The sequence below is a fragment of the Ixodes scapularis genome, unplaced genomic scaffold (assembly GCF_016920785.2).
Source record: "Ixodes scapularis isolate PalLabHiFi unplaced genomic scaffold, ASM1692078v2 PGA_scaffold5__190_contigs__length_132052651, whole genome shotgun sequence".
NCBI classification, from domain to species: Eukaryota; Metazoa; Arthropoda; class Arachnida; order Ixodida; family Ixodidae; genus Ixodes; species Ixodes scapularis.
In genome coordinates this window covers 94,435,406-94,462,564 of record NW_024609880.1, presented here as the reverse complement: position 1 = coordinate 94,462,564, position 27,159 = coordinate 94,435,406, and the positions used below count along the sequence as shown (strand labels likewise).

The following is a 27,159-nucleotide window of genomic DNA, read 5'->3' as shown; positions in this document are numbered from 1 at the left end:
TCATATTATAAAGCTGGAGCATTTAAAAATATGTTTTTTTATACAAACTTCTGTTGTTATGTTATTTTTTATTGCTTAAAATCAAGTAATTAGAAAACATGTGTTCTCCACACGCACAATTTCTATTCTTTTTTACTACAACCGAAACCGAAACCAGAAATGACAACCGAAACCACTTACGCGTGGACAACGATGACGACGACGTTGGAAGCACGACCTTTGATGGAAGTGGGCCATTATTGTTCTATACTTCATTTCAATTTATCTGCGAACGAAGCCAAAGCTAGAAGCACGAGACCAGCGCTTTGTGCGTTTCTCCCCAGTTTGCGCGCTCGAGGAAAGCCTGAACGCACGGAGCTTCCGTGCTCGCGCTTCCAGCTTTGCCTTCTCTCGCACATAAGGTGAAACGAAGCATACACCGCACGGTCTTTTCAAATGTCAGTAAGCGTCTGTTATGCGCTCGCGCCTGACATGCTGGACCAATAAGGCCGTCATACGTGGACCTTTTGATCCGAATTTGATTGTGAAGCTTCTGGGTCAGCCGGAGCGATCAGAACCTAGACTGGAGCCATCATGAAGGCCGTCCTGGTACTCATCCTGTGCTGTTTGCTCTACGATCGCGTTCTGGGAGATTTGGACCCGGCGGCTCAAGGTTAGTGTCCAACACACCACAGTTATTCGACGCTATTGGGCTTAAACATATCAATAAAAAAAAAAAATTTTTTTTTTCATTTTATTTTTGTTGCGTTTTACTTCACTGTTAGACCTCATGGTCCTGATCCTTTTGAGATTTCTCTCTCCAGAGACATCGAGGGCCGATGTCAACCTGAAACACGCGAGTTTGGACGCTGAAGTGGAAAGTTCTACGTGCGACGCGACAACCTGCGAGAAGTCCAACGAATCTGCCGGCACGACTCCAGAAGCTGACTCGGATCGCTCGGCAGAGCATGATGACGAGACCGTCGAGGATGAGTCCGACGAAGACGAGAAGACGGAGAAGGATGCCGAAGACATGGCGGAGGAAAAGGAGGAATCTAAGGTTATCGCCATCGACAACGACCCTACCTTTACCGATATCGACTTGGTGAAGATGAATATTAAACAAGACGAAGGCGTGTTCGTGCTCAATAATGACAACTTTGACCAAGCCGTCAACAACACACGGTTCATGCTGCTCAACTTCTACGCGCCATGGTAAGTGCATACGCGAGTCAGTGGAAAACAAAACAAACTAAAAATCCAGCATCAGTCACAGGGTGAGATGAAAGGTCGAAACACCCATGGAATATCACTTTTCTCCTTGCAGGTGTGTGCATTGTAAAAATATGGCTCCCGAGTACGCCAGGGCTGCCACCATCCTGCGGGAGAAGAAGCCCCAAGTGTTGCTGGCCAAGATAGACACCACCGTCCAACAGGCCCTGTCGAACCGCTTTGATGTCAACAAGTACCCAACCCTGTTCATCTCTCACAGGGGCAAGATGACGGAGTACGAGGGAACCTTCTCTGCCGAAGGTCAGCATTCTTTTTCTTTTTTTTCTGCTTGAAGATAAAAAGAGAGACCATTCTTTGTGCCGGCTATCCGTCAAGAAACAACGCTTCAACATGTTGCAGAATAGCTATTCTCACAACAGGGTAAACCTCACGAAACAGTAAAGTAGTTTTACGTGGAAAGCACATGTGCTTTTTGCCTAAAAGTGCACTTTTGCAGATTTCACCATTATGGCACATGCCAAGCACATATACTTAGTCCAACCCAAAACTAAGCTAGGTAACGAAGCCTTCTTCAACCTAACTGAAAAAAATTCAAGTTATTTTGTTCAAGTTAAAGCGTCTAGCTTAAATAATACCCAGAAGGTATGCACATCTCAGTTATATGTCACGTCAACCTTTTTTTATATATATATATATTAATGTGTAATGCCTCAGATCGGTCTTTGTCAATGGATGTCTCCAAGGTGTGTCTCTGATCAAGCCTGTGATTCTTGCAGGGCTTGTAGACTATGTGTCGGAGAGAACCGACCCAACATGGAAGGCGCCACCAGAAGCCACGATTCAGCTCACAACCGAGACCTTTACCCCAACCATCAACGCTGCCAAGATTATACTGGTTTACTTCTATGCTCCATGGCAAGTTTACTTTTCTCCTGAAAACCTCTTTGTTTTACATGTGAACATATTTAATATTGTAATTCTAAATTCGACTTTATCAAGAGTGATAAAAGAAAAAGGCAAAGGTGAATCCTTTTTCACAACCCCGAGCACGGCATGCAAGCTTAAAAATAAAGATGCAAGACACCCAACAACAAAAACAACAAGGCTGTTTGGTCTGTATTTACATGCTGGAAAGCAGAATGAAATATATAATACTGTATGGTATGTGTCATAATGATGTGTAAAATCTGATCATGTACCCATAATAATACTATGGCCCCGGCCAAATTGCATTACCAAGAGCTGGTGACATCAATACGGTGACGTGATCGGTCTTTGTCATAGATGTACACTTTATTTTCATTACTACCACAGCAAATATCATATGTCAAGATGCATCTGTTGGCTTGTCCATAAAAAAACATTGACTACTTTGCCTTCCCTCTTCTGTACAGCTTTTTGTTAGCATCAGTTGCACAACAGGTTTCACTCCCTCAAACGAAGAACTAGCTGCTGCATGTAGAAGTATCAGGCACGGCAACAATGTACTGAAAGATGAAGCACAGTATAAACTGTTGTGAATGGTTATTTTAGGTAGCCAAAGGTAAATTACATAGTATATTCCACGGAAGTCAGGTTAGAACAGAATTATATTGAGCAACCAAGTTAATCTTTCTTTAGAAACAATCCAGTCGAACTCATTAAGGTTATTCCCAAATTCCTATCCCCTCCTCTAGCTAACTGAGCTTTAATTCATTCTCTTCACTGTGCCATCATCACACACATGGAGTCTATGTAAAGGTAATAACCAAAGCAGAGAGTTACCATAAAAAAAAATAAGTTTATAGAGAAGTTTATATAAATCCCCCCGCAATACACAGGTATACTAGCAAACTCGAACAAAAAGTCATCAGAATATTGCAGTCAATCATATATATTAGCTGCAGTTTCAGTATTAATCGTTTACTGCAAGGTAGAAATGTTACATCACCATTTGCCCAGTTCATATATATACTATATATATATAACATTTGTGTGTGCAACACCTTGCTCTGGAGGAGTGCTTTCCCCTTAGCACGTGGCTGCACTGTGGTGAAGTAAGATACAAAAAATCAGGATGCCTGCTGCCTACTCTGTGGTTCTTGCTTCACTGCCGGGCACAAGTGCACGGTGAGAAGCACCCTCAACAGTGCTATCTAAAGGGCTCTCCAAACAGGACACTTCAAGAACGCATGAAGCAAAATTTCTCCGCGATATACACCATTGCAAGCGGGGTCCCCGCTTAACCTCAAACTGTGCGCCGAGGTGAGGCGGACCAACTCTCCGGCCAGGACGTTCGCTGCTTGTCATACAATGTGGCTAAGCGTATCTTGCTGAAGCATACACCATTGAGTGCAGAGAAACCAAAAATGATTTTTAAAACATACAGGTGTTGTTTTTGACCACAAAAGAGAACAAACAATGAAATAAAATACCTAAACCAGTAACAAATAAAAAGTAATTATAAAGATATCTGAACGGGAGTCAAAGAAAGAATAAAAACACTTAAGGACAAGGACAGACAGCACAGTTCTTTCAACTAGCAACACACATTTACTGGTGTCTCCTTCAATAGTGCTATCTTCTTCCTAACGTTTGAGATCTCAAACGTTAGGAAGAAGATAGCACTATTGAAGGAGACACCAGTAAATGTGTGTTGCTAGTTGAAAGAACTGTGCTGTCTGTCCTTGTCCTTAAGTGTTTTTATTCTTTCTTTGACTCCCGTATTTTCACCAACACGCTCTTTCATCTTTGTTTAGATATCTGAAGTCTCAAGGCATTTATCAGAACACACCACAAGCCGCATGGCCGCCGCACCAATGATGTCTGCGCTTGTGGCAGCTCTGGCTTCCACGACGTGCTGGAACAGAGACTGCTATCGTCATAAAGTCAGCTCCAACCCTTAAACATGCCCCCTCACACAATGTCTGATGCTATGATTCTGTGTGGATCCCTCCTCCTGCATTCCGACACGACGCACAATAAGTTACAGCACCGTAAGTGACACACAGTAAGTGTGTCGCTAACGCTGGCTGTCGGCAATGCAGCAGATGCTGCCATCTTGTCCTTGCCAACCCCAATGACGTGCCTCACAATGGCAGCGCAAGGAGCCTTTCTTGCAAATGTGTATAAAGAATGGCAATCCGCGCCTCTGTCCATTTGTTTTGCTCGGGAGTAAGCTTCCCTCCGTCAACGAACGTCAACTTTTGTCCTTCACGAAGGCCTAAAGCAGGGCTGGCCAAGCTGCGGCTCGCGAGCCGCATGCGGCTCCAAGCGTGTTAAAATGCGGCTCGTGTCTATTCCCCTCCAGAGACACACACTCACCCGCCTCCCTACAAGTCACACAAGTACTTCCCAAAAAGGGAAATGGAACACATTTTAAATCAAAAGAGAGGCTGTAGTTTGGTAGCCTTGTGCTACTGCTACCTTACGTGCAGTTAGACTGCTTTTGACTCGGATAGATTGAAAGTAATTCAAATTTCGTTTATGGCTAAAAAAAAAAAAATGTGCACCCCCCCCCCCCCCCCCTCTTACCCTTTCCCGTGGCTCGTGGAAGTTTCGTGGTTTTGTTTGCTGCTCTTAGGCCAGGTCAGCCGGCCTCCGCTGCTCTTCAAGTTCCGAAAACGGGAAAGAGAAGGATGCGAGGAGGCAACAGGCACACCATTGGCAGGTGGCGTGTGACGTCAAGTCCGATGAGCAGCGGCGACGTCAAAGAAAGGCAAAAGAGGCAAGGAGGAAAGCCGTGATGTTAGCCTGGTGGATGTCCTAACAAAAGATGGACTGCCAGACTACAGCTTTCACATCATGTGGCGAAAAGGTGTCGCCTCACGCGTTCTGAAGTATCCTGTTTAAACAACCCCCCTGAAAAAAAAAAAAAATTTTTTTTTTTAAACAGTTTGGTTGGGACACACGTGTCAAGAAATTCATTTTAGTAAAAAAAAAATTAATTTTTTAGTGCAATATTGACGGCGCGAGACACAATTTAGTCGGTAGTCACCTCCTTTCCCCTCGTCTTTTCTCTTGGCATTTCGGGCACGTGGAGGAGAGGTGGATCGGATTCGCCGTCACGTTGGGGCGGAAACGTTGAGGTGGAAACTTCGCCGTCACGTTGAGGACGTCACGGACCATTCCGTGACGTCATGGACCTTGACCGTAGAATTCCAAATAAATTTTTTGCCACATTCATTGCTCTTAAAATTTTTTTTTTTTTTTTCATGTAAATATTATTTTTTGACACGCGTAAGAAATATATTTAAGACAATAATCGAAAGTTCTGAAAATTCACACAAGACTACGGTAACGATCTGGCCATGTAGTGGGGCCTATGCTATTATATTTTCAGTATTAATAAAAGGAAATTACGTTTTGGCACAATGTTGGCACAAATTCATCACATTTTGGCAAAATGTAGCAGGGTGAGCACTTTGGTGCAGCAACCATATCACAGTCAGTAGCATAACCTAGAAGTGGTCACATTCGTAAGAGGTTTCCTCCCCCTTTAGGCACTCTCAGAGGCATTTAGAGAGTTTAGCGTTCAAGATCTCAGCCAAGTGCCAGTCACTGGCATGCAGAAGCACTATCACATGAACGCATGAAACCCGCCCAGGTGCGGTCACTGCAGACGGATGTCTCCGGAGTTTGAGCGTGCCGCACGCCGGCTCAAGGACTATGGCATCCCATTGGCCAAGGTGGATGCCACCAAGGAGAAGACCCTAGCCGAAGTGCATGAGGTCAAGAGCTACCCCACGCTCCTCGTGTACCGCAAGGGCCGAAGGTTTCCTTACAACGGGCCCCGAGAGGAAACAGGTGACTTTTTCAATCGATTGATCCATTCACCTTTTAATGTGCACCCACAACAGCTAGCAGGCCTTGGGACAGATGCATGTACATGAGGCAAAAGACAAAATATGACTAGTGAGTGATATGAGTGCAGCTTTGTGCAACACCTGTATTTGAAGAACCATTTCATTTTATTTTCTATTTATTTACCGAAATGGCGGCTCCCCACTGAAAGTCATAAAACGAGTGGTAGACAATGTAAAAAACCCACAAAAAAATATGAACACAGAAAAAGCAGTCTAGGAAATTAAGCTAAGTGCAGCAGAAAACTTTGCAAGTGAAAAAAATGCTAGATCATTTTCAAGTGATTTTCAGTCTTGTATTGGCTGAGATAAAAATTAATGTTCTCGAATGCTGCATTTAAATCTATATTGCTTAGCTGGTCCGGTGCAATTGATCCTGGATGATGTGGTAAGTGAAACGGTAATATATTTTTAAATACTAATATATTAAATTTGCCATGGAGAAAGAAATAGTACATATTTTTTTAATCTACTTATCGTTACCCTAGCTTCCAACAATTGACGCAAAGGGACGGCTCTCTTTCCGCAGGCATTGTGAATCACATGAAGCACCTCTCGGAATTCCCGAGCAAAGAGGTTACGTCTCTGAAGCAGCTGAAGAAGGTCCAAGGGACCTTAGACACTACGATCTTGGCCGTGCTCAACAAGAAGAAAGGTCCCTTCTACAAGGAGTACGAAGCTACAGGTAATGGCAAGAGAGGTCCACGGGGCTAAAAACAAATCTGCTTTCTTGGAGTGTGGATCGTCCACACACCCTTTGAAAGATTCCAGAAACCGGGTTTTTTCGTTGGGAGACAATAATAACCTTGGAATCTGTTGATCAGTCTAAATGGCTTTGAAACCTTAAAATCTAGTCACTGACAGAACGAGAATGACAGGGAATCTAGATCGCATGCTCGGCCTCCAGCACAAGCGCGTTGCCTTCCACTGTGCTTTGAGTGCGGTGCACGCTCGAGGCTCACAAGGCGCCGAAGCATCACTGAAGGTAGGAAGCTTGCGCTGGAGGCAGGACAACTGAAACCCTGCTTTATCATTCTCACCTAATCAGTTACTACAGAGTGACGTATATAATCCATCAAAATGTATTCCTCCTGCTATTACAGCGAATGCCCTCAGGGGGAAACACTTGTTTTTGCACACCTACTCGAACGACATCGCAAAGCACTTCAAGGTGCCTCTGGATTCGCTCGTCCTGATGCACCCCGACCTGTTGCTGTCTCAATATGAAGAAAAGTTCTTCACGTTAAGCAAGGTAAGGCGTCATTTTAAAGAGTCCAAGGACGTGCATCGCTGCTCGACCTTGACCAAACAAGCGCACAAATATTTTCAGTCCGATGCCACCCAAGACCACATGGTGCGCTTTGTGGACGAGCACCTCTACCCATTGGTTGGACACCGCACTGCAGAAAACTTGTGGAAATACATCACCAAGTTCCCCCTGGTGGTGGTGTACTACGACGTCGACTTCAGCTTCGACAACAGGGACGGTAAGTCGGTTGGCTCACAACGGGAACATTGTGCACCCTCCTGTACACATACCGTAATATTACGAGGGATTGCCCACCCAAAAGTCGAAAGCAAATCGGGTGAAATTAAGGAGTACCGTAAAGTACCGATCAAGCGCCCATTCAAAATTTAGAGGTAATCGCAATAAAGTGGGGGATGGGCGCTTGTTAGGTCACATATTTTATCTATATTCGTACTGCACATACTTTTTCAGATGTTACATTTAGGGATGGGTGCTTAGTGTGGAATGAGCGAATGCATGGCATTTTACGACAAGTTAACTTTCGGAGTGCGACAATGAAGAGCTGAGAAAATGCTAGTTTTAAATTCTGTGACCTGCAAAACTTGTGATCACAAGAGTGGGGGCCAGACAATCATCCTTCCCAGTCAGCAATGTTCACTTATCTCCCGTCGTGGCTAGGTAACACCTTAGCTGTCAAGGTCAATGTTCGCCAGGGCCTCGCAATTACTAAAAGTAAGCTATCTTTCGGTGTTCTTGAAAACAAATAGTGAATCATGCTAAAAGATACCGGCGGGTTATCTTTTGGAGGTGGGGCATCTGTCGGGATATCACCGTAGCTTGCACCTACGTCGCATCAGCAGCCGTTGTGCTGGCCTTGCTGCCGAGCACTCATCTTCGGGATGATACATTTCGCGCCATCAAATTTGTTTTTCTTGGCAAGAACAAGTAGGAACGACTACCAGCATGATGCACCGACGACACGTGCAAGCCAGGTATAGACTGCGCCATACAATGCTATCCAGTCATAATTTGACTGCTATGTTGAGAACAAAGTTTGGTGGTGGGAGACAAGCATGATGGAAGCTTGCATTCTTCGCTCGCTCAATGATAGGTACAAAGCATTACGAGGGTTTGGCACATTAGAAAACAAATTAAAAAGGGTTTTCAGCTACTTGCTAAGACTTCTTCATGGCAACCCCTGCAGCTTCGAATATTCTCACCAACATTTGCAGTTTTCGATTTCCAAAGACAAGTCTGGCAGTGAAAGGGTTAGAGCCAACATTTCTAGATTAACTTGATTCCAGAACCCCTGTGAAGAAGCGAACGTCCCTCTCTTTCCTAATGCCATTACTCGTCGTTTAAAGCATCACTAGTGGCTGTACTTCGAAACGGTATTCTTTAGAAAAGCACCATTGAGACGCTGTGCTTCAGAACCCGTGTATTCTATGAAGTACCAAATTTTCCAGACTATAGTCTGCAACCAATGTACAGTCCACAAAAAAAATTTTGACTGAAAAATAAGTTTTTCTCAGGTAGTCTGCACCAGGCACGTAGCCAGGGGGGGGGGGGGTGTTCAGGTGTCAGAACACCCCCCTAAAATTTTACTTTACTATATATAAATAAATAAATATATACATATATTTCTTTTTTTTTTATTGTGTGTGTGATTGCATCAGCACCTTCCAACACCCCCCCCCCCGAAAATATTTTCTGGCTACGCCACTGGTCTGCACCCAGTGCATTCCCTGCAATAGTCCAGAAAATATGGTATACCGTAGTTACCCAAACACCAGTCTCCAAAACTGCGGTGCTTTGAACAGCAGCAGGCGAACCTTTGGAAAAGGGGGAGTGGTGCACATGGAAACAGGATTTGCGGCGAACATTGATTAGTGTCGAGAGAGAAACCGTAAACTGCACAAAAAGGCCACCCTGTTTGTTCAGAGCCATGGGCAGGCTCGGCGTTGCCTTACCAGCATGAAATGCGACGCCTGCAGACACCCAGCACATCCGCAACAAGGTGTTGAAGGTTGCCCAGCAGTACAAGGGCCGGGTGACCTTTGCCATCTCGAATGAGGTGGAGTTTGAGGATGAGCTCAAGCACCTGGCGCTGGAGGACACCGGGGCAGAGGTCAGCGCGGGCATGTACCAGTCGGAGAACGAGCGCTACCGCATGCCCCCCACTGACGACTTCAAGAGTGGCACGCTGCGCAACTTTGTAGAATCTGTGCTCCAGGGTGAGTGGCCTGTGCACTAGCATGCTGCAACAATGTCTTTGGATGCACAAGGCATCTTGCAGTGTTTCACTAGAAAAAATGTGAAGGTAACGGATTAAAGACCAACGTTGGATCAGGCTCGACTTGTGCCTCGCAAGCCAATGCTTCTCTCGTAAAGCTTAAGGACTCATCATCTCTTCTAAGATGATGCTCGTGGTGGCATGACAACTTTGTTGCTGATTTACAAGTGCCACATAATGTTGGAAAGTGAAGCAAAAACTTTCCTGATCGGGAAGCATGCTAATTTCCTAGCTGGTGCAAAAAATTACTGCTACACTGGAGCTCCGCCTAGAAAAGCTTAATCTCCATCTCACTTCAACAAAAAGTTCCATTTCAGATATATGCATTGGGAAATCCCAATCCTCCCCCAAGTGCTTCTATCTAGGCCTGCAGACTGGTAAAACACTTATGTTGTCACACCAAGAAAAAAAGAAAGTTTTGCGCATTATTCATGCACCGCACAAAGTAGTTCTTGCAAGATTTGGTTGTTGAAGGAAGAAACTAAGCTTTTGGCGTTTGAAACATGCAACTCTCGATAAAATAATGTACCGCCTTCCTAAGCGAGAACAAGAGCGCAGTTTGCACTCTTGTTCCTTTTCTTTTTTTTTACACCACTTCTCTTTCCTTAAAAATTATTTATGTTTCAAAAAGAAAAAAAAATTTGCACTAAAAGATTATGTAAAACCAGTAAGACACGTTTTATCCCACACTTCATTCAACTCAACAGGCTGCAGAAACATTTTTGCTAAATGTGCAGTGCCAAAAGGAACTCTGGGAACTGGCTGTATAGAATTGGTCGTAACAGACGACAGAGGCAAACGGGTGAGGGAAGGCAAGCGACGCTAGTCTCTCTCACTCTCCGCAGCGTCATATGGTAGACGCTGCAGGAGCAAAAAGCAGCATACGGAACGTTCCCATTCATTCGTTGCACAGCCTTTTTGGACAATGCTCAGACGGCCCACCGTGCTCGATGTTGCAGGCAAGCTGAAGCAGCACATCCGGTCCGAGCTTCCGCCGAAAAAGCAGAACCCCAGGGTGCTGACGGTGGTCGGCTCCACGTTCCACTCGCTCATCACGTCGTCGGACAAGGACACGCTCATCATGTTCCGCAGCCCAGACTGCCACATGTGCAACGAGATTGCTGAGGAGGTGGCCCAGACGGCCCTCCGGATGGAGTGGATGGTGCCCGGGGCATTCCAGGCGGCCATCATAGACGCCACCCTCAACGACTACCCGACCACTTACAAGGTGCCACGACTTGTGGCGATGCAAGCCACCATTTCCCATAGTCGGCGACAGGTTGAGAATGCCTCCAGTGCAAGCCTTCTGCCTTCGATAGCACTTTGTGGCACTTGCAGTCGAAGCTTGGTAAAAGGCAACAAGCACATGCTCGATGCTGATGCATTCTTAGCCTGTGACCAACCATAGATAACAAGGCTCCGAGCCCACCTATACTCTGTTCCGAGCTCGTCTATACTCCGTTTCATTTTACAATTAACTACAGTGGACGCTACAAACCACTGAAGGCAACCCAATGCTTTGCGAGCATCGCATGACCTTGGGAAGGGCTTGTAGTCACTTAATATGTTTCACCGTGCTGGATTTGCTTGTAGCATTTGCTGCGGTCTATCGTGAGGTGAAACAAAGTATAGGTGGGGTTGGAAGTCGGGATGGGCATTTGATGTGTCACTTGCTTATTTTTCTACTGTTACAGAAGTAGAGGGTGGGCATTTACTAGAGCATGGGCACATGCTCAGTATTCTATGGTAGGTTTGATTTAAGGAGAACGGCCCCGCCATTTCGCTCAATGAGGGACGTAAACTGCCCTCTGAAAAAACCGCGACATCTGGCAACCATGACCCCATACGAAAGTATTATAATATAGAAAGAAAAGATTAGTCAAAGAAAGTAAGTTGGATTGGTGAAAATTATCTAGGGAAAATGGAATGAATTAAAACTAACGACCACAGCTGGGGACGGACGGGACAGAGGAAAGTCTGAACTCCCTCCCGCGTGACTACAGCCAAAGTTTCAACCCTGTCTCCCAATGGGCCCAGTGTTGAGGTGATGGTGACTAGCTTTGACCAGAGAAAAATTGGAGACTCCCTCATCGGGGAAAGGCGGCACGAGCCCAACCCCCAAAGGTCATCCTGGCGATATTCCACACTGCATGGTGATAGAAAAATGCAATGTGGGAGCAAATTGGCTTAGAAAGGCAAGGGGGTGAATCACACTTTTGGTTTCTATGCTAGGTGGCACAAGCTACCATCCATTATAAGGGGCAGAGCCGCTAGCATCACAGCCGTATATATAGTCTGGTCAATGGGAGGAGCGGGCAGAACCAGGGCGTGCACCAGACACAAAACGAGGGCCTGACATGCTCGCTTGTCCAACCAAAAGCCAGAAATAATCCCCAAGCGGTGGTAGCAAGAAACGGTTTTGATAAGTGCGTAAGAGTTAAATGGTAATAACTCCTCATGGTTGAAAATATGGTGCATGCAGTGTTTAGATTATTATCATGCAAAGGAATGTAGGAAAGAAATGTACCGCTGAGACTCTGTTTTGCTCGGATGGAGTCTGACCGCTTGGATGGCAGATTCCTGGCCCTCAGCACCTGGCGTACAGATTACGTCAATTGTTCTGCTAGTCACGCACGCTTTTTATATCTTTATATATCTTCCACCATGATGTTGCATGGCGGTGATGGAAGCATCACCAGCACCATATTTTCAGTCACAGAGAATTACTCCGACTCACGTATTAACGCGAAAGCATTAACTATCCCATGGAGCAAAGCCGGCGGCGTCTCTAACCGCGAAACAAATGCCCATTCTTTCATTGGCTGAGCAAAACGGCTCCTAGGTAGCCATTGGCGGCATAATCACAAGAGCGCGCGCTCGGCTGCCGCTCCCGTGTCAGGCGTTGCTGGGGGCAGGCGGGCGCTTCTGCTCATCTTGGCGCCGAGGAACATGCCGGTGCCTGAGGCATCTATGTCATCGCTGGCCGCAACCCCGGCAGTAGCGAAACATGGCCATCCACACCAGTACACCGCAAACCAACTAAGGGAGCAGAAGAACTACATTCATGCTTTTGCATTCACAACTCATAAGAAGTGCTTAGCTGTCCTCGGAATTTTTAATTTTGTTTCTCGCGACTACTGCCAGGATTTTATTCGTGGCTTCTGGCTGGACGCATTCAAAATTTGTGAAGACGCCCTGGAATACGCCCAGCTCGCTTTCGGCCAATGGTGCCTCCTTATTTGCTTCCCAACAAATGGCCAAACTCTCTCTATATCCACCTCTCCACACGCCTCTTGAGAGCAGTTTTGTTCTGTGGCTGGAGCCCAACTAAAGACAACCATCAAACTTAGGCAGTTCCACGTTTGTTGCAGATGGACGACTACCCAGCCATTTTCTTTGTTTCGGCGGTGGACAAGCAGCACCCGAGGCCGTTCAGCGGCATCCGAAAGGCCTTTGCCCTCATCAAGTTTGTCAAGGAGAACCTCAGCACACCACTGCCAGAGAAGTTCAAGCTCAAACCCGAAGAAGCGGCCACATCGGCCAAGGATGAACTCTAGCTTGCCCATCGCCCCCTCCAAATCATCCACTCACCAGACGCTAGTCACCAACAGGTGTGCATTTTTTTCAGTCACTATCCTCATTCTCACATGTGCCCGAAATCTTGTTTTATCTCTATAGTGTTTTGTGACATCTTCACCCAAGTGTTAATGTAGGGGTCCTTAGTGTTGCATTTTCTCGCAATCGTGCAAAACTGACTTCCTAAAAGGGAAGCAGTGAAGTGTGTGTGTGTGTGCATGTGTGCACGAGCATGTGCCCAATAAAGAGCTTATTTTGTTTCAAACACGACCACCCTTTATTCATTTTCAGAGAGAGGAAGGGTGGACGGGGGCATTTAGGAAATACAAACACATCCCGCTCAAATGAAACACATGCTTCCTCTTTGAAGGGCAATCGACATCCCAGCACTCTCTACCCAATATATTAATAGGACTAAAACCTCGGTGACAAAGGAACAGGCCGCGGAGAACAACTTTAAAACGCAGTCGATGCTCGGGTGCCTCGGTTTTAAAAGCTACACTTTCGGTTCGCAATAAATTAGCTCAGCGTGACCAGAAACAAATGATGTACAAAGCCTTGTAAAGACCACATTTAGTGTTTATATGTATATATGCACATTCACTCACAACACTCACACTTAAAAGAAACAACAAAAAAAAAAAAAACAGCTGCCTTAATGCAAAAATGGAATGGTACCTCACTGACTGTAAAAGATGAGCTGCTGTAGACTCTGCAAGAAAACGTCTTGAGGAACAATGACATTAATTATGGACCCCAAACGCAAGGCCTGTTTCCTAGAGCTGCAACTTAAGCCCTTGGCTCTCCAGAGATCCTAGATGACTGCTTTTCCTCACACAGAAACTGCAACTTTTCGGGGAGGCTACGAAGCTCCATATAACCTCCTCTACTTATTAGAAAAATTAAAAAAAAAGAAAAAGCACCAGAGGTAAGGAAGTCTGGTATTTCTCTATACTAGAGCCACTTAACAAGCTACGCTTCAGAGCAGCGACATGTCGGCCATCTTGGTGGTTAAAATTGTTTTTTCCAGCTATCTAAAGCTTTATCTGAAATAGCGGAAAAGGGTTTTCCGTGGTCTAAAATTGATAAAACCGTCTGCGGTAGAGAAAAATGTAGTCATGCACGAATAGTTCATTTTGAGCTAGTAGAAAACAGTGGTTTTGGACAATTATTTTCTAATTGAATATAATAATTTCTCGAGTGTCTGAACTACTCTGCCCTGTGTTTAAACGAAAATTCACCCGAACTTGAGCAGGTTGTTCACAAGCTTGCACTTGTCCTCTCCTAAGCTCAGTTAATTTTTATATAGCTATATTTATTAACTATGCCATGTAAACGACAAAATTGTGACAGCCATCCTAATTGAGGCGATTTATAAATCTGCTTGGTATGTGCAAATATTCTTTGTTCAAATCTGACAAAAAAAAACAAAAATACACAAGCATGAATGACGAGCACAGGATATCAAGACATCACTGCCTAGAGCATGCTCTTGCATAATTTCGGCAGTTTAGCCCCGTTGAGTGCGCTTCTCACAAAGCCCCGGAGCACTGTGGGGAAGCAATCCCCTCGGAGCCCCCAAGCTCTGCAGGTATTTCTTCCCCGCAGTGCAGATGTGCTCGGTAAGAAGCGCACTCAACGGGGTTAGCTTGCCGCGATCAACACTTCGAAAAAGCACGAATGTCGCAGTCCATCTCGAAGCGAATATTGAATAGCTTATTATTCGAAACTACTATCAGAAAATTTGAATATTCGTACAACACTAGAAAAATGATACCGCCTAAGCCTTTCCTTGCTGCATGTAAAGTTCAGGAAGTCGAATCTTCAAATCGTGACTTCCAATATCGCCTGCTCTGTACCGAGCAACAAAATTATTGTGCCCACGGGACAACTGGGAAATGGAGTGCCGGTACTCTAGGCGTCACCTATTCAGTGGCTCTACCGTCTACCAATAAATAAATTGAGGGAAGAGAAACCACACACCGATTATTTTCTCCAAAAAGGAAAAATATGCTGGCCCTAAAAAGCTTGTCTCAGCCCTATCCACAAACACGCGCACACACACACACGCAACAAGTACAAACACGCACGCACACGTTTCGAGAGATCCCTTTAGGAACGCATCCGGCGCAGCGGTGTCCGCACCCACAGATACCTTCCCGGCCACTACAACACGCTCGCATGTGCGCTCGCGAACGCCCTGCAAGCCCCTCCGAGGTGTCCTTGCTAACACTCAATATAGACGGGGAGGGCAAAGAGGGAGAGGAAAAGAGGGGGAGAGCTATCGACCCTGCAGCAGTGGCGTCGGTCACAGTACAGCGCAACGGGAATTCTTCCACCACTTCCTCCGGCGCTTCTGGTCCACCGGCGGAGGCTGGTTCCTGCAACGTCCACAAGGGGGCAGATAAGGAGATGTCACATAGGGGAAGTATGCAGGCTTTTTAAAAGAAACATTTCTAAACACCCTCGTCTTTTTTAAAGGTGAGCCCATTAAAAAATGGGGGGGGGGGGGGGGGGGGGGGGTAAAGGAAGCCTTCCCCTTACCAAAACAATATTTTTTTGCGGTGTTTAGATAAGTTACGTATGCCACAAAATTCACCTATCTTTATTTTGGGCAATAATTTAAGTTGCAAAACTCGTGTGAGCAAATTTAGAACACAATCCTGATCCGGGGTCAAAGTCTCAAAATAGAAGCATGTTTCGGAATATTTCATAAATTAAAATGTGCTTCGCTTTGTAATTACTGCACTAAATAACTTCATTGATTAAAGTATATTTTGTGACATGAGGTTCTATCTAGGCACTTAAAAGAATGTTTTTGGGGAGTTGAGCTGAAAGGCACTAGTGGGTATTTTGAGGGTGTCTTTTTAAAAAGCAAACTCAACCGCCATCTCACTCTCGATCCCAGAAAACAAAAAATTCCAATCACGCGTGGCCTTTTTCTCTCCTTAAAAATACAACCAAACACTGAGACATGCCCTTTCTTCCTAACAGGTTTAAAGGGGGGGGGGGGGGAAGGCGGAGGTGTGTTTCACGATGTTCGCTTGCACCTTTGGGGCACCTAATCCTATTGCCGTGCCCCATACATTCAGTTACTTCAAGAGGTGAGCTCTCCATTCTGGGGCTAGGCCGTGCCCTTTGAACACAGTGATGATAGTGTCGCGTTTGTTTGTGAAGCAACTGAAAACGGTAAGCATGAAATTTTACTCTGCTTCCGTCCGGACACAGGAGCAGCTCAAGGCACATAAATAATACCATAGACTATATAGAAATGAATAAGACATTTACGGGCCGACATCAAAGACTTTGAGGCTGGGTTGCAGAATCATTGGTGGTTTCCCAAACCCCAAATAACACTAAGACAATGTCGCAATAAACAATTCAAATTATGACAACTCTACAGCTAAGCTTATGGCGCACCGTGAATTCACGAGGGCGCCCATCAAACCATTCGGCCAATCTTGGCCGCGACACGATCACATGGTCGTGTTGCCGCGGGGTCGATCGGGATCTCGAATTCGGCTCCCGACGCGCCGCTTTCTCTCCTAGCCACTGGAGGGCGCTGCAGGCGCCCCCGTGGCAGGCGAGGAGAAACCTCCTCGCCCATCGATAGATACTCGGTGGGGCAGGGGGCGAGAGGCCTCTAAGAACTTCGGGCGAGACCGAGACGCAGGCACTGGCAGGCAAGTGGGTGGCGACCGGATCTAGGCTATCGCGGGACGCGAGGCCTAAGGGCCTTCTTTGTGTTTGGTGTTGGTCTTAACGTGCGTTTGTAAATATCTGTGTAATGTCACGTGTATTTGTAGTTTAGATTAAGTGTTTTGTAGAGTTGTATTTTATTGTATGAATAAACGGGGAGCGGAATCCCGCTCCCGTGAAAGAACCAGGCTGGACTCGGTTTGTTGACGGACCACGTGGGAAATGGCGAATCGGCGGCGGTACGCGATTTCCTACAAGCTAAAACATGGTTTGCAGCCTACGAAGTCCCAGCATTTTAAGGCAAAACATTCTTTGGCTCTTAGGGGTGCGTCGCCAGATTTAGTGAAGCCAAAAAAATCGGACCACGAAGCTCAATGCCGACTGGCTGGCAGAAAGGTCACGTGATCAACACTGATCCCCAGATTCCGGTGCATATGGGAGGTACTGGAAAACCACCACGCTTTAAAACCTGACTAGAGCCAGCATCTTCATCCCAGGAACTGCAATAAAGTTCATATGCCACGTGTTAAGTTATCCGATGAAAAGCGCCGTGAGCAACCGCTCCGGGCTCGGCAGCGTTCCGGAGCGATACCAGAACCTTTCACGTGGAACGCAACTGCACAATTGCCCAGCAATTTGCTACACAATTTTTATAGACATAAAGGCAACCACAAGGGGAAGAAAAGCATACCCAAACAGAGACTGTAGTTAACTTAAAGGGCCCATGAAATTATTTTCCAACTTCTTCCCCTTTAGCTTTCCTCCTCAACTCAAGATCGATATGAGAATTCATGTGGTCGTGACATAGTATTTCACCTGATGCGATGATGCCAAGCTTCCACCACGCTTTTTAAGGGGGGACACTACCCAGAAAAAAAAGAATTCTGGCAAAAAAAGTTGACATTGAAAAATGGTATATTTCCATCCACCAACATGTAGAGAGTGTTCCCAGAAAGTTTCATTTATTTACACTCTATGGTGTTTTTTTTTTTATGAATTATTTGAGGTTCATTGATGCTAAAGATAAGGTAGAGGTTTGAGCACCTTGAACACGCTTTTCTCCATTCGGCTTTTTGGCACAAATTTCACTTTAGGAAAACTATTGTTTGGTAATTGGACAAAAGGCAAGGCTTACTCGTTGTTTTTCTTAAGTGAAATTTAACGGGCAATGCAGCTGTGGCATTAATGTGTTTTTTTTTATTTTTTTTTTACTACTTTGTCAATGTCTTTTAGAAGAGATGTTAAGATTTTGTCGACAACATAAAATGCAAGAAATTTTCAGCCCCCCCAATGTTAGCATAAAATAAATTACTTTTTAAAAATTTTGTTTTCACACCCGCGCTCTCCGGACATTCTGCTCCATATCTAGAGAAAAGAAAAATGTTGGGTATTAAAATAATTTTCTAACGGCAGTTTTCCTAAACAATGTCAGTGTATTCTTGGTAAAAACCACTACATGTAATTTATTTTCCAATTTATCTACACAGATGAAACTTTGCAATGATTTCTGCCTCACAAAAGCCGGTATATACTATAATATTATTTAGAGCCAAAGCGCACCATGCAATTGTCATTTGCAAGTGATGATAAGTGCCGTCACGCCACTCATTGGTTGTGAACACAAATCCAAGTACTCGACAACGGATTGTCGACGAGCGCATACGTCCAAGTGACACAGTGCTCCTGTCCAATGTGCGAGTTGGGGTCGGCTGACATACTTGGGCACTGCAGACGCATCACAGTGAAAAGGTAGAGAACTTTAGAAGGAAATGAGGTGAGAAATAGTCCTCTACATTTTCAAAATTTCGTACCAAAAAGCGGGCTTTTTGGTTTTCTACCCTCGCACACTAGTTTTCTTTTGGCCCACCAAACAATATCTGATCAACAAAATCCCAATATAAGCATTTATGTGGAAGGGAGCGCATTGGAGATGAAATACAGAAAGCATCAAAGAGGACACACAGGGACAAAGGACAACACATACAGCTCTGAAAGAGCTGTGTGTGTTATTTCCTGTAAAGAGCTGTGTGTGTTGTCCTCTGTCCCTGTAAGTGTATCCTCTTTTGTGTCTTTCTAAAATCATTTATCCCAGCTGAAAATCAATTTCATGGTCCCATTAACTCCAGCAGTGACTCCAAGCGACGACACAGTGCAGCGCTCATAGGAACTCACTATGTAACAAAATTACACTCTTGTGACTTAAAAGCGTTTGGGGATAACCATCACAAATAGATGTGTGCAGACGTGTAAAGATAGATTCAAGACACTGAATCCTTGCGCGGACATTAGGGAGTTTTAGAATAGCGCACGCTAAAGCTTTGCGCATGCAAAGAATAGCGTCGTCGCCACTGCGCATGCTCCGAACGCAAACCAGGTTTTGCGCTTTGCGTGCGCAATTTTAGCATGCGCTACTTCTCGGAAATAGAGTGCGTACGCAAAGAGCCCTTGCGCTTCTCCAAGTAGGATTCATGATGAGAAGTTGGCTAAAGCCAAGACAAGCAGAGTTAAGCAAAAAATGGCGGCTTCCAGGATTATGTCGGTGGCTGCTTTGGCGGCGTCGTGAGTGTGACGTCGGCGGCATCCTCGCGACTGCGATTTTCAATACGAGACAAAATTGTACTTGGTTTGGCAACGATCACCGGCAACTTGATGCTTGCGACGCGCGAACACTTTTCGGCAAAGGTCTCTTGCCGAGGCGATGCAAGCGGGCACGACCGGTCAACCGCTCGTGTCGCATTCTCGTGTTTAAACAAATATAAAATGGTACTCTGGACCAAAAAAACTTGTTTCTTTCCAAAGTTACAGCATTTCGTGTGTGAAATAAAAATTGTGACTGTATCTTGGTGGCGTCGCAAGCGCGAGATGCTTGGGCTTTTGCGTAGCGACGAATAAACGCTACTCTAAAACTCTCTTACGTCGCGGGCGCTAATACAAGCGCTAAATTTAGCGCTAGCATGCGCTAAAATTGTGTACGTTATTCTAAAACTCCCTAGTAATTGCCATAGTAACCATTTCGTCATAACCAGTCATAAGCTGCTGTAAGGTAGTCGGCCAGACTGAAATGCCGATATCTAAACCAGCCTTCCAGTGTAAATGTAATAAAATACACACATGAAATCGACCAATCCCCAACTGTCCAGGCAGTAACACATACGGAGGCTGCAGAGAGATGGAAACCCACCTGATGATTCGGACAACCTCGTGAAATGCGGCATCAACATTGATGGGAGGATCTTTGGCACTTGTTTCAATGTAGCTGATCTGCACAAAAAGAGCACCAACAGTTGGTGAGTCATGGATAAAATGCCCTGTACTGTACAAGTTTATTTTTGTACCGTTAAAAATGTTTTTAGACGAAAGTCAACATTTTTTTTTGTCTTCTAAAGGCGAGTTTTGGACTCTTTCCTTATATCAGGAGCACTGTGCTGCACTGTTGCAACAGGAAAAATTGACTCCCAGAAACCTACCTCATCCATAACACGTACAAGAAAGCAAATACTCCTTTCCGTGCAATAGCCATACGGAGGGATTGACAAATAATGCAAATTTTTCATCAGTACAATTGACTCCAGCATGAGTTCACTGCATTTGTTGGATGTTGAGTACAGATGCACACTCATTGCTTATGCAATGCTGCAGTGCTTGTACCAGAGAGGGGAAAAAAATACTGCCCTCCCTCTTTTTTTTTTGGCACCAATGAATAAACAAATACAACTGAACTCTTTCAGTCACTAAGCTGACAAGGTGATGGGAGCTTTACGCTAACTGGGCCAATCAATCATCTGCCTTCCATCGCCCGACCCTGCTCTCTGCGCATAAGTACGCAAAAAAGCATGATCACACAGTGCCAGGTCGACAGTCACTGGTCCAACAAGCAAGTAGTTTTTACCAACCCATCGGCATATACTTCGCCTCACCATACAAAGAACTAAAGGCAAGCTGCCAACCGCCCGGTCCAATCACCAGCTATAAGAAATCATGTGGTGCACTGCTGTGATGCGGGCATCGTCGGAGCAGTGTACAACCCTACAACCTGGTTTCTATGTGGCTTCTGATCGGACCTGGTAGAGGGGCGGATTTAGGATAGGGAGGGGGGAGAGAGGGAGAGGTCAACTTTTTTTTTTTTTTTTTAATGAAAAGATTTATATATACACCAGCCAGAAGTTTAGTTCTTGGTGACATAGCAAATAATAGGCCAACAAAATAGATATGAAGAACATGTCGCCCCCGACGTCACCTCTACAGATTTCTTCCCCCAAGCCTGACCCACACATTTTTCGAATCGATATATACTGTGGATGACGGACATCTCCCTGAAATAGCCCCCGACACGTCTCCAGGCATTATCGACGTAGTAGTCACCGAGGAGGGAATTTTTCATTTATTAAATAACGTTGACCCAAAGAAATGTCCTGGTGCTGATGCCATTCATAATGAGTTTTTGAGACGTTACGCAGAGTGGATTTCGAAGTATCTATTCATACTCTTTAAGGTGTCACTGCGTTACGGTGTACTACCAATGCAATGGAAAGTTGGGAAAATTATTCCAATTCACAAATCTGGAGACAGAAACAATCCATCAAACTATAGACCGGTATCTTTAACTAGTACGTGTAGTAAACTTCTAGAACATATAATGTTTTCACATATGATTCAATATCTTGATAATCACAATATTCTTACCCCGTTCCAACATGGTTTTAGGAAATCATTATCGACGAGTACACAGCTAATTGAGCTAGTTCATGAACTTGCAAATAGAATAAATGACAGGGGGCAGACTGACTTAATTTTTCTTGACCTCTCAAAGGCGTTCGATCGCGTATCGCATCCTAAACTTCTTCTGAAGCTATCGGCTATTTTTAAAAACGATCAGTTAATTACGTGGATGACCTCTTATCTCTCCAATAGATCGCAATATGTATGTCTTGAGGATGGGACTTCTTCTCTTCTGCCAGTAACATCAGGGGTACCACAGGGTTCCGTGCTGGGGCCACTTTTATTTTTAATTTATATCAATGACATCGTTAAGGATGTTCAAGTTCCGGTTAAATTATTCGCGGATGATTGTGTCATTTACTCTGAAATAAAATCACCCCAAGATCAGGTAGCACTTAATGAGGCTTTATTAAAAATTAAGGAATGGTCAGACAAATGGCAAATGAAAATAAACAACGATAAAACCGTTGCAATGACAATTACTTGGAAAAAGAATCCCTTGAAATATTGCTATTCAATAGATGCGATTCCCATTAAATTTGTTGACCACTATAAGTATCTTGGAGTGACAATAACCAGTAAACTTCTTTGGAACCAGCATATCGATGACATAACGAATAAGGCCAGGGCAAAATTATACACACTAAGACGCACCTTAAAATTTGCGGATAACGAAACAAAGAAGACTGCTTACCAATCAATTGTACGACCTATTCTAGAGTACGCGCACACAGTATGGTATCCGCACACGGCAGAAGGAATTAGTAAACTTGAAAGCGTACAAAGACTGGCTGGAAGGTTTATATTTAATAAGTTCAGATATAGTGTGTCTGCCTCGAGCTTACTAGAGCAAGCTAACATCCCGCCATTGGAGGTTAGAGCTAAAATAGACAGACTGCGAAATTTATATTCTTTTATTAATGGAATCTTTAATGTCAGTAGTGATCGATACATACAATTTTCATCAAGCGGATCTGCTAGACTGAACCATACTAGGGCCATTAAACAATATCCTCTTAAGCACGATGTCTTTAAATATTCTTTTTTTCCTCGGGCAATCAGTGAATGGAATTCTTTGACGAATGAAATAGTCACCCTCCCATCACTTGATATTTTTGTTGAAGCAATCGCTTCCGCCACGTGAAAGTGCTCATAAGTACATCATATCATGCCATTATGTAACCACCCCTGCTATGGCTCACAGATGTGAGCCGCAGTATTCTTTAAATAAAAAATAAATCTGGCCCTGACCTGGTAACCCCATAGCCTCAGCTATGGTTGATTGTAGGGTATAAGATAAAGCATGGCAGTAAACACTTTCACCATACTCTTTCTCACCCCTAAAGTGACAGGGCGGTGGAAGGTGCGTCCTTGCAGGACCAATCATCCACCTTCTTCATCACCTGACCCAACTCCCTGTGCGTGAGTATGGGTGGGAGAGTAATCACGTGGTGAAAGATTGATGGACAACCGGTCCTGCAACGCTTCCTGTCAGCTAGCCAAACGCCAAACCTTGAGCTGCTGTGCGAGGTCCCTTCCCTGGTCCTCGGAGACCCTCCTGAGGTGCACCAGGTCCACCTTGTTGGCCACAAGCAGCATGGGGTAGGCATCTCGGTCCTTCACCCGCAGGATCTGGGTGTGGAAGTGGCCCATGTTGTCGAAGCTCTGCTTGTCCGTCACTGAGTACACCAGCAGGAAGCCGTCCCCCTTGCGCATGTACTGCTCCCGCATCGCGCTGAACTCCTCCTGCCCGGCCGTGTCCAGCACTGCGCAGGAGCCACACGTAAAATTGAGGGCAACAAGCAGAGTCAATCAGTACATGTGAGCCAGAGTCGCAACCGCTTTTCTATACTCGGCGTCAACTGTTTTGTGCTACGTTGTCAAAATTTGTGTAGCTTCCACAGTGCTTTAGCTTGCACTGTTCTGGGAGCACATGGCTCGATGTCGAGCCTCATTCGCACATGCCCTTGTGCGATTACGCCAAACAGAGCCACGTGCTCTCGATGCAACTGGGTTTGACAGTGTTGGAACACTGCACAAACTACCTCAACTATATAGCAGAAAAATGTTTATACCGAGGATCCCTCAAGAATTAGAGAAAATATTCTTTTGTAATTTTTTCACAAAAATTTTACACAGTGCAGACATGTTTGCATTTCCTAAAGTTTGTGCCTTCACCCATATGCGATAAGCAAAAATGAGAGTGTGCCTTCAGGTATGTCCAAGAACAACAGATGTCTCTGCTGTACCACAACTTCGACCCTAAATTTGCCAGTCGTTGAGATTACCTCAAGCATTTCGCCAAAATTTCAGGGTTTGAAATTGTTGACCTACAACGAGCAACATCAAAAACAGCAAGGCTCAATGCTAAAGTGACAGCATCTTTTGGTTAACACTCGGGCAAAATTCTTGGCAGATTGGTGGAGGTTAAGAATGGCAAAATGCCACAGTAAAATTATTTTAATGCGAATGTGCACATGAAATTTTGTTTAAAATACTAATTTCCACGTATTTCCTTGACTCTGGCTATCTACGGTCCCTGATAATTCCAGGAAATCCCACTGGTACTCACCAATCAAAAGACAAACAATGTTTCAAGCTCCTACAATGCAAGATGTTAGAAGTGCTACTATCCTTACTGCCTATCAGTTTTTTACAAATCATATTACAAATCAATGAAGCCCTAGTATAAGACCTCCACAAGCGCAACTTTAGATACTGCTGTGGTTCTTGCGTACCATACTGCAGATTTTCACAAGGACAGCAAGCAACGACAATCTCTCCACTTGCCACTACTTACAAAGGCTTGAAATAAAGGCTTTCAGATATTATTTTTTAAAAGCTCCTTCTATCCTCGGTGACAACTCTCGGTGGAGATAGGACAAAGGAGTGTTGGCAGGATAGCTCTAGGGGCACATGGGAACACTCCAAACGAGGGAGTGCAGGGTAATATGGGCTGGTCATCAATTGAGAGCAGAGAGGCAGTGAGTAAAATAATTTTTGACCAAAGGCTAACAGACATAGAGAACATGCAGTGGGCGCATAAAATCGATAAATACTTGTATACGAGGAATATGAACACGAGATGGACGAAACGGATTCAAAAGCTTAGGACGAAATTCCCACAGACTTGAAATGGGGTGGAGCAATTGCATTCAGTGGAAAAGGCAGTTAAGGAGGCAGAGAGATGGACGTGGGAGGAGAAAATGCCAAGGAAATCAGCTCTAACAATTTATATTCACAAAAGCAAGAAATAAAGAAGGAAGGTTTATCCTATATTTCAATAAGGAGCACTCTGCTGTTTGAGGTGAGGACAGAAGCCTTTAAGGGGGGAGGGGGGGCAACGATTGTAAGGTTGAATTTGCACCTTGTCATGTTTATGTTGTTTATAGTGTCCCGGAGGAGAGAGAAAACATCTTTTATTAAAAAATTTTGCGATTCTGCTGCATAATTGCAAAGCAAAAGTCGAGCTTTTTCCCTCACCTGCAGCCGCGAGTGGCAGCCGAAAGAAGGAACTACGGCAAAAAGCTTACGTGACCTCGCTCCGCTCTAAGCTGCAGCATAACGCCTGCTAATGTCAGCAGAGAGAGGGATAGGAAGCGTCCTCCGAGAGAGCACATGGGAAGCTACACGGCACCCAGAATGACGTCACTAGGAGTGGGATTAGGTGGGACCCTGAAGACTGGAAGAGAGTTGAGGAATGCCAGAAACTAGGACAGACAGGCAAAATCGGTTTTCTGCTTTTACTTCAGAAGTGTCAGGGGGCAACTTTCAGAAATTTTTGACTGAAGTTTGGAAATTGTTGCACCCTTTTTAAGAACAGAAACATAGAGGGCCAAATTTGAAGACACAGACACAATGTGTGCAGTATGTAAGGAGAAGACGGCGTCAACTGAGCATTTGATTCTAAAATGTAAAGAGCTTAGTCCTGCCATTCCCTAGGGAGCAACAGACGTACGGGTGGCCCTCGGTTTCGCTGGAGAAGATGGAAGGGTGGATTATAAAACAGGAGTGCTGGCGGAGATTGTCTAGGGAAAATTGAACCGAGTACAACTGGCACAGCTGGGGGCCAGGTGGGACCAAGAAAAATTAAAGCTCCCTCCTGCGTGGCTCCAGCCCAAAGTCTCTGGTCGGGTGTTAGGTGATGCCGACAAGGTTAGACCAGAGGAAAGTTGGCGACTCCCTCGCTGGGGGGAGAAGAAATTGGGAGTATTTTGAGTTTTTTTCTTTTTGACCGATTCCCCCCAAGGTTTGCCTGGCAATCATCTTTATGACCTGGTGATAGAGAAATGTATTGGCTTGAAAGAGGAAATTAGGTTTTTGTTGTTTTTAGGCTAGGTGGCGCAAGCTACCGCCCGTTACAATAAGTACGACCGTTATCATCCATCCATCCAACGAAGAGTGCACGCGCACAGCTATGATAGGCGCTCTTTATTTTGATTTACCAAAAACCACACAAAAAAAAAAATCCGAAAAGCTGACATTTGTTGCATCTTTGTGTGACGCTCTTGAGCACTATTTATGCACAATTGGAAACGCAGGTCGACTGTCATGAAATGTGCAACAAGCAATTAAAAAAAAAAAAAAAAGGAAAAAAAAGGGGGTTTAGCTGCGACTTCGAACGCTGATCGGAACAAAGCAGTACTTTTTTAATTTATTTGAAGAAAATAATTTTTCCTCGATTTTTTTTTCTGGTTTAGATATACCCTAAACCTGTAAATTTTCGAGTGCAAAAACGGGAACAAAGTTCGCTCAGCTATAAAACCCAGGGAGCCAGGGTCAAGGCTCGACCGGCTCGGCAAAATCAGGCAGCGGATTGCAAACGAAGATTGGATAGAGACGTACCGTCGAGGATGCACCATTGACCGTCGATTTCGGTGTGTTGTATGTAGGAATCCTCGATGGTCGGGTCGTAGTCGGTGACGAAGAGTTTCTGGAAAAACTGTATCGTGAGGGCCGACTTGCCAACGCCTCCATCACCCACCACGACCAACTTGTAGGTGGTCAGGTTGTCGCTGGGCGGTTTGGACATCGTCATCTAGCTCGATCACTGCACCACCCGCTTGTGTGAAAGGCGAAGCGCACTAAAGTCTGAACACATAACGTTCAAACAACCGAGTAGCGCCGGCGGCAGCACAACTCCAAGGCTGTCCCACTGCTGCAACAACTGCTGCCGAAAACGATTAGGCTTAGACCTAGCATTTTGCACAAGCCGCGGCGGCCCGGCACACCAGCTTTCTGGGGATCCGCGTGTTGGGTAAAAAAGTCATCCTAGTTCTACCAGGTATTGTTTTTCAGTACCTAAATCCGACACACAAGCACCGTAAAAGCTTACGCTGGGAACACATCATAGAAGCGGTTGGAGCCTTGGCCGGAGCACGAAAAAACGCTCACAAAAATATGGCTTTGCAAAAAGGTAGACCCGCAGCACAAAAAACAAAACCAGAAAGCTGGAAATTTTTGGGAGCTGTATAACCATGTGTGAGAAAAAAAAAGTTATACATAACTAGTCAATACATATTTTTTTTTAAATATGTTTGAGCCAAAATGTGTACGATGACATTCATCCC

The 27,159-nt window shown here is 44.9% G+C and overlaps 2 protein-coding genes across 2 annotated transcripts; one reads left to right on the top strand and one right to left on the bottom strand.

Moving 5' to 3' along the window:
* Positions 1 to 100: 100 nt before the first annotated feature.
* On the top strand, positions 101 to 13,436 carry LOC8024123 (protein disulfide-isomerase A4). Its single transcript, XM_029977530.4, has 11 exons — positions 101 to 652; positions 804 to 1,194; positions 1,307 to 1,512; positions 1,989 to 2,127; positions 5,798 to 5,997; positions 6,583 to 6,738; positions 7,157 to 7,305; positions 7,384 to 7,540; positions 9,297 to 9,536; positions 10,555 to 10,823; positions 12,967 to 13,436. Exons 1-11 carry the CDS (start codon positions 574 to 576, stop codon positions 13,150 to 13,152), a joined length of 2,172 nt encoding a protein of 723 aa, XP_029833390.3. The 5' UTR covers positions 101 to 573; the 3' UTR covers positions 13,153 to 13,436.
* LOC8024122 (ras-related protein M-Ras) lies at positions 13,425 to 27,015 on the bottom strand. The gene is made up of 4 exons (XM_042293816.1): positions 26,435 to 27,015; positions 23,102 to 23,355; positions 20,052 to 20,131; positions 13,425 to 15,552 (listed from the first exon to the last, which is right to left on the bottom strand). Exons 1-4 carry the CDS (start codon positions 26,625 to 26,627, stop codon positions 15,480 to 15,482), a joined length of 600 nt encoding a protein of 199 aa, XP_042149750.1. The 5' UTR covers positions 26,628 to 27,015; the 3' UTR covers positions 13,425 to 15,479.
* Between the last annotated feature and the right edge of the window lie 144 nt (positions 27,016 to 27,159).

Coding starts and splice junctions, on each gene's coding strand:
- LOC8024123 (XM_029977530.4), top strand. CDS start 574: ATGAAGGCCGTCCTGGTACTCATCCTGTGCTGTTTGCTCTACGATCGC. Junction 1,195..1,306: donor CTCAACTTCTACGCGCCATG/GTAAGTGCATAC, acceptor TTCTCCTTGCAG/GTGTGTGCATTGTAAAAATA. Junction 10,824..12,966: donor ACTACCCGACCACTTACAAG/GTGCCACGACTT, acceptor CGTTTGTTGCAG/ATGGACGACTACCCAGCCAT.
- LOC8024122 (XM_042293816.1), bottom strand. CDS start 26,627: ATGACGATGTCCAAACCGCCCAGCGACAACCTGACCACCTACAAGTTG. Junction 23,356..26,434: donor TCAATGGTGCATCCTCGACG/GTACGTCTCTAT, acceptor GCTCCTGCGCAG/TGCTGGACACGGCCGGGCAG. Junction 20,132..23,101: donor ACCTCGCACAGCAGCTCAAG/GTTTGGCGTTTG, acceptor CTTTTTGTGCAG/ATCAGCTACATTGAAACAAG.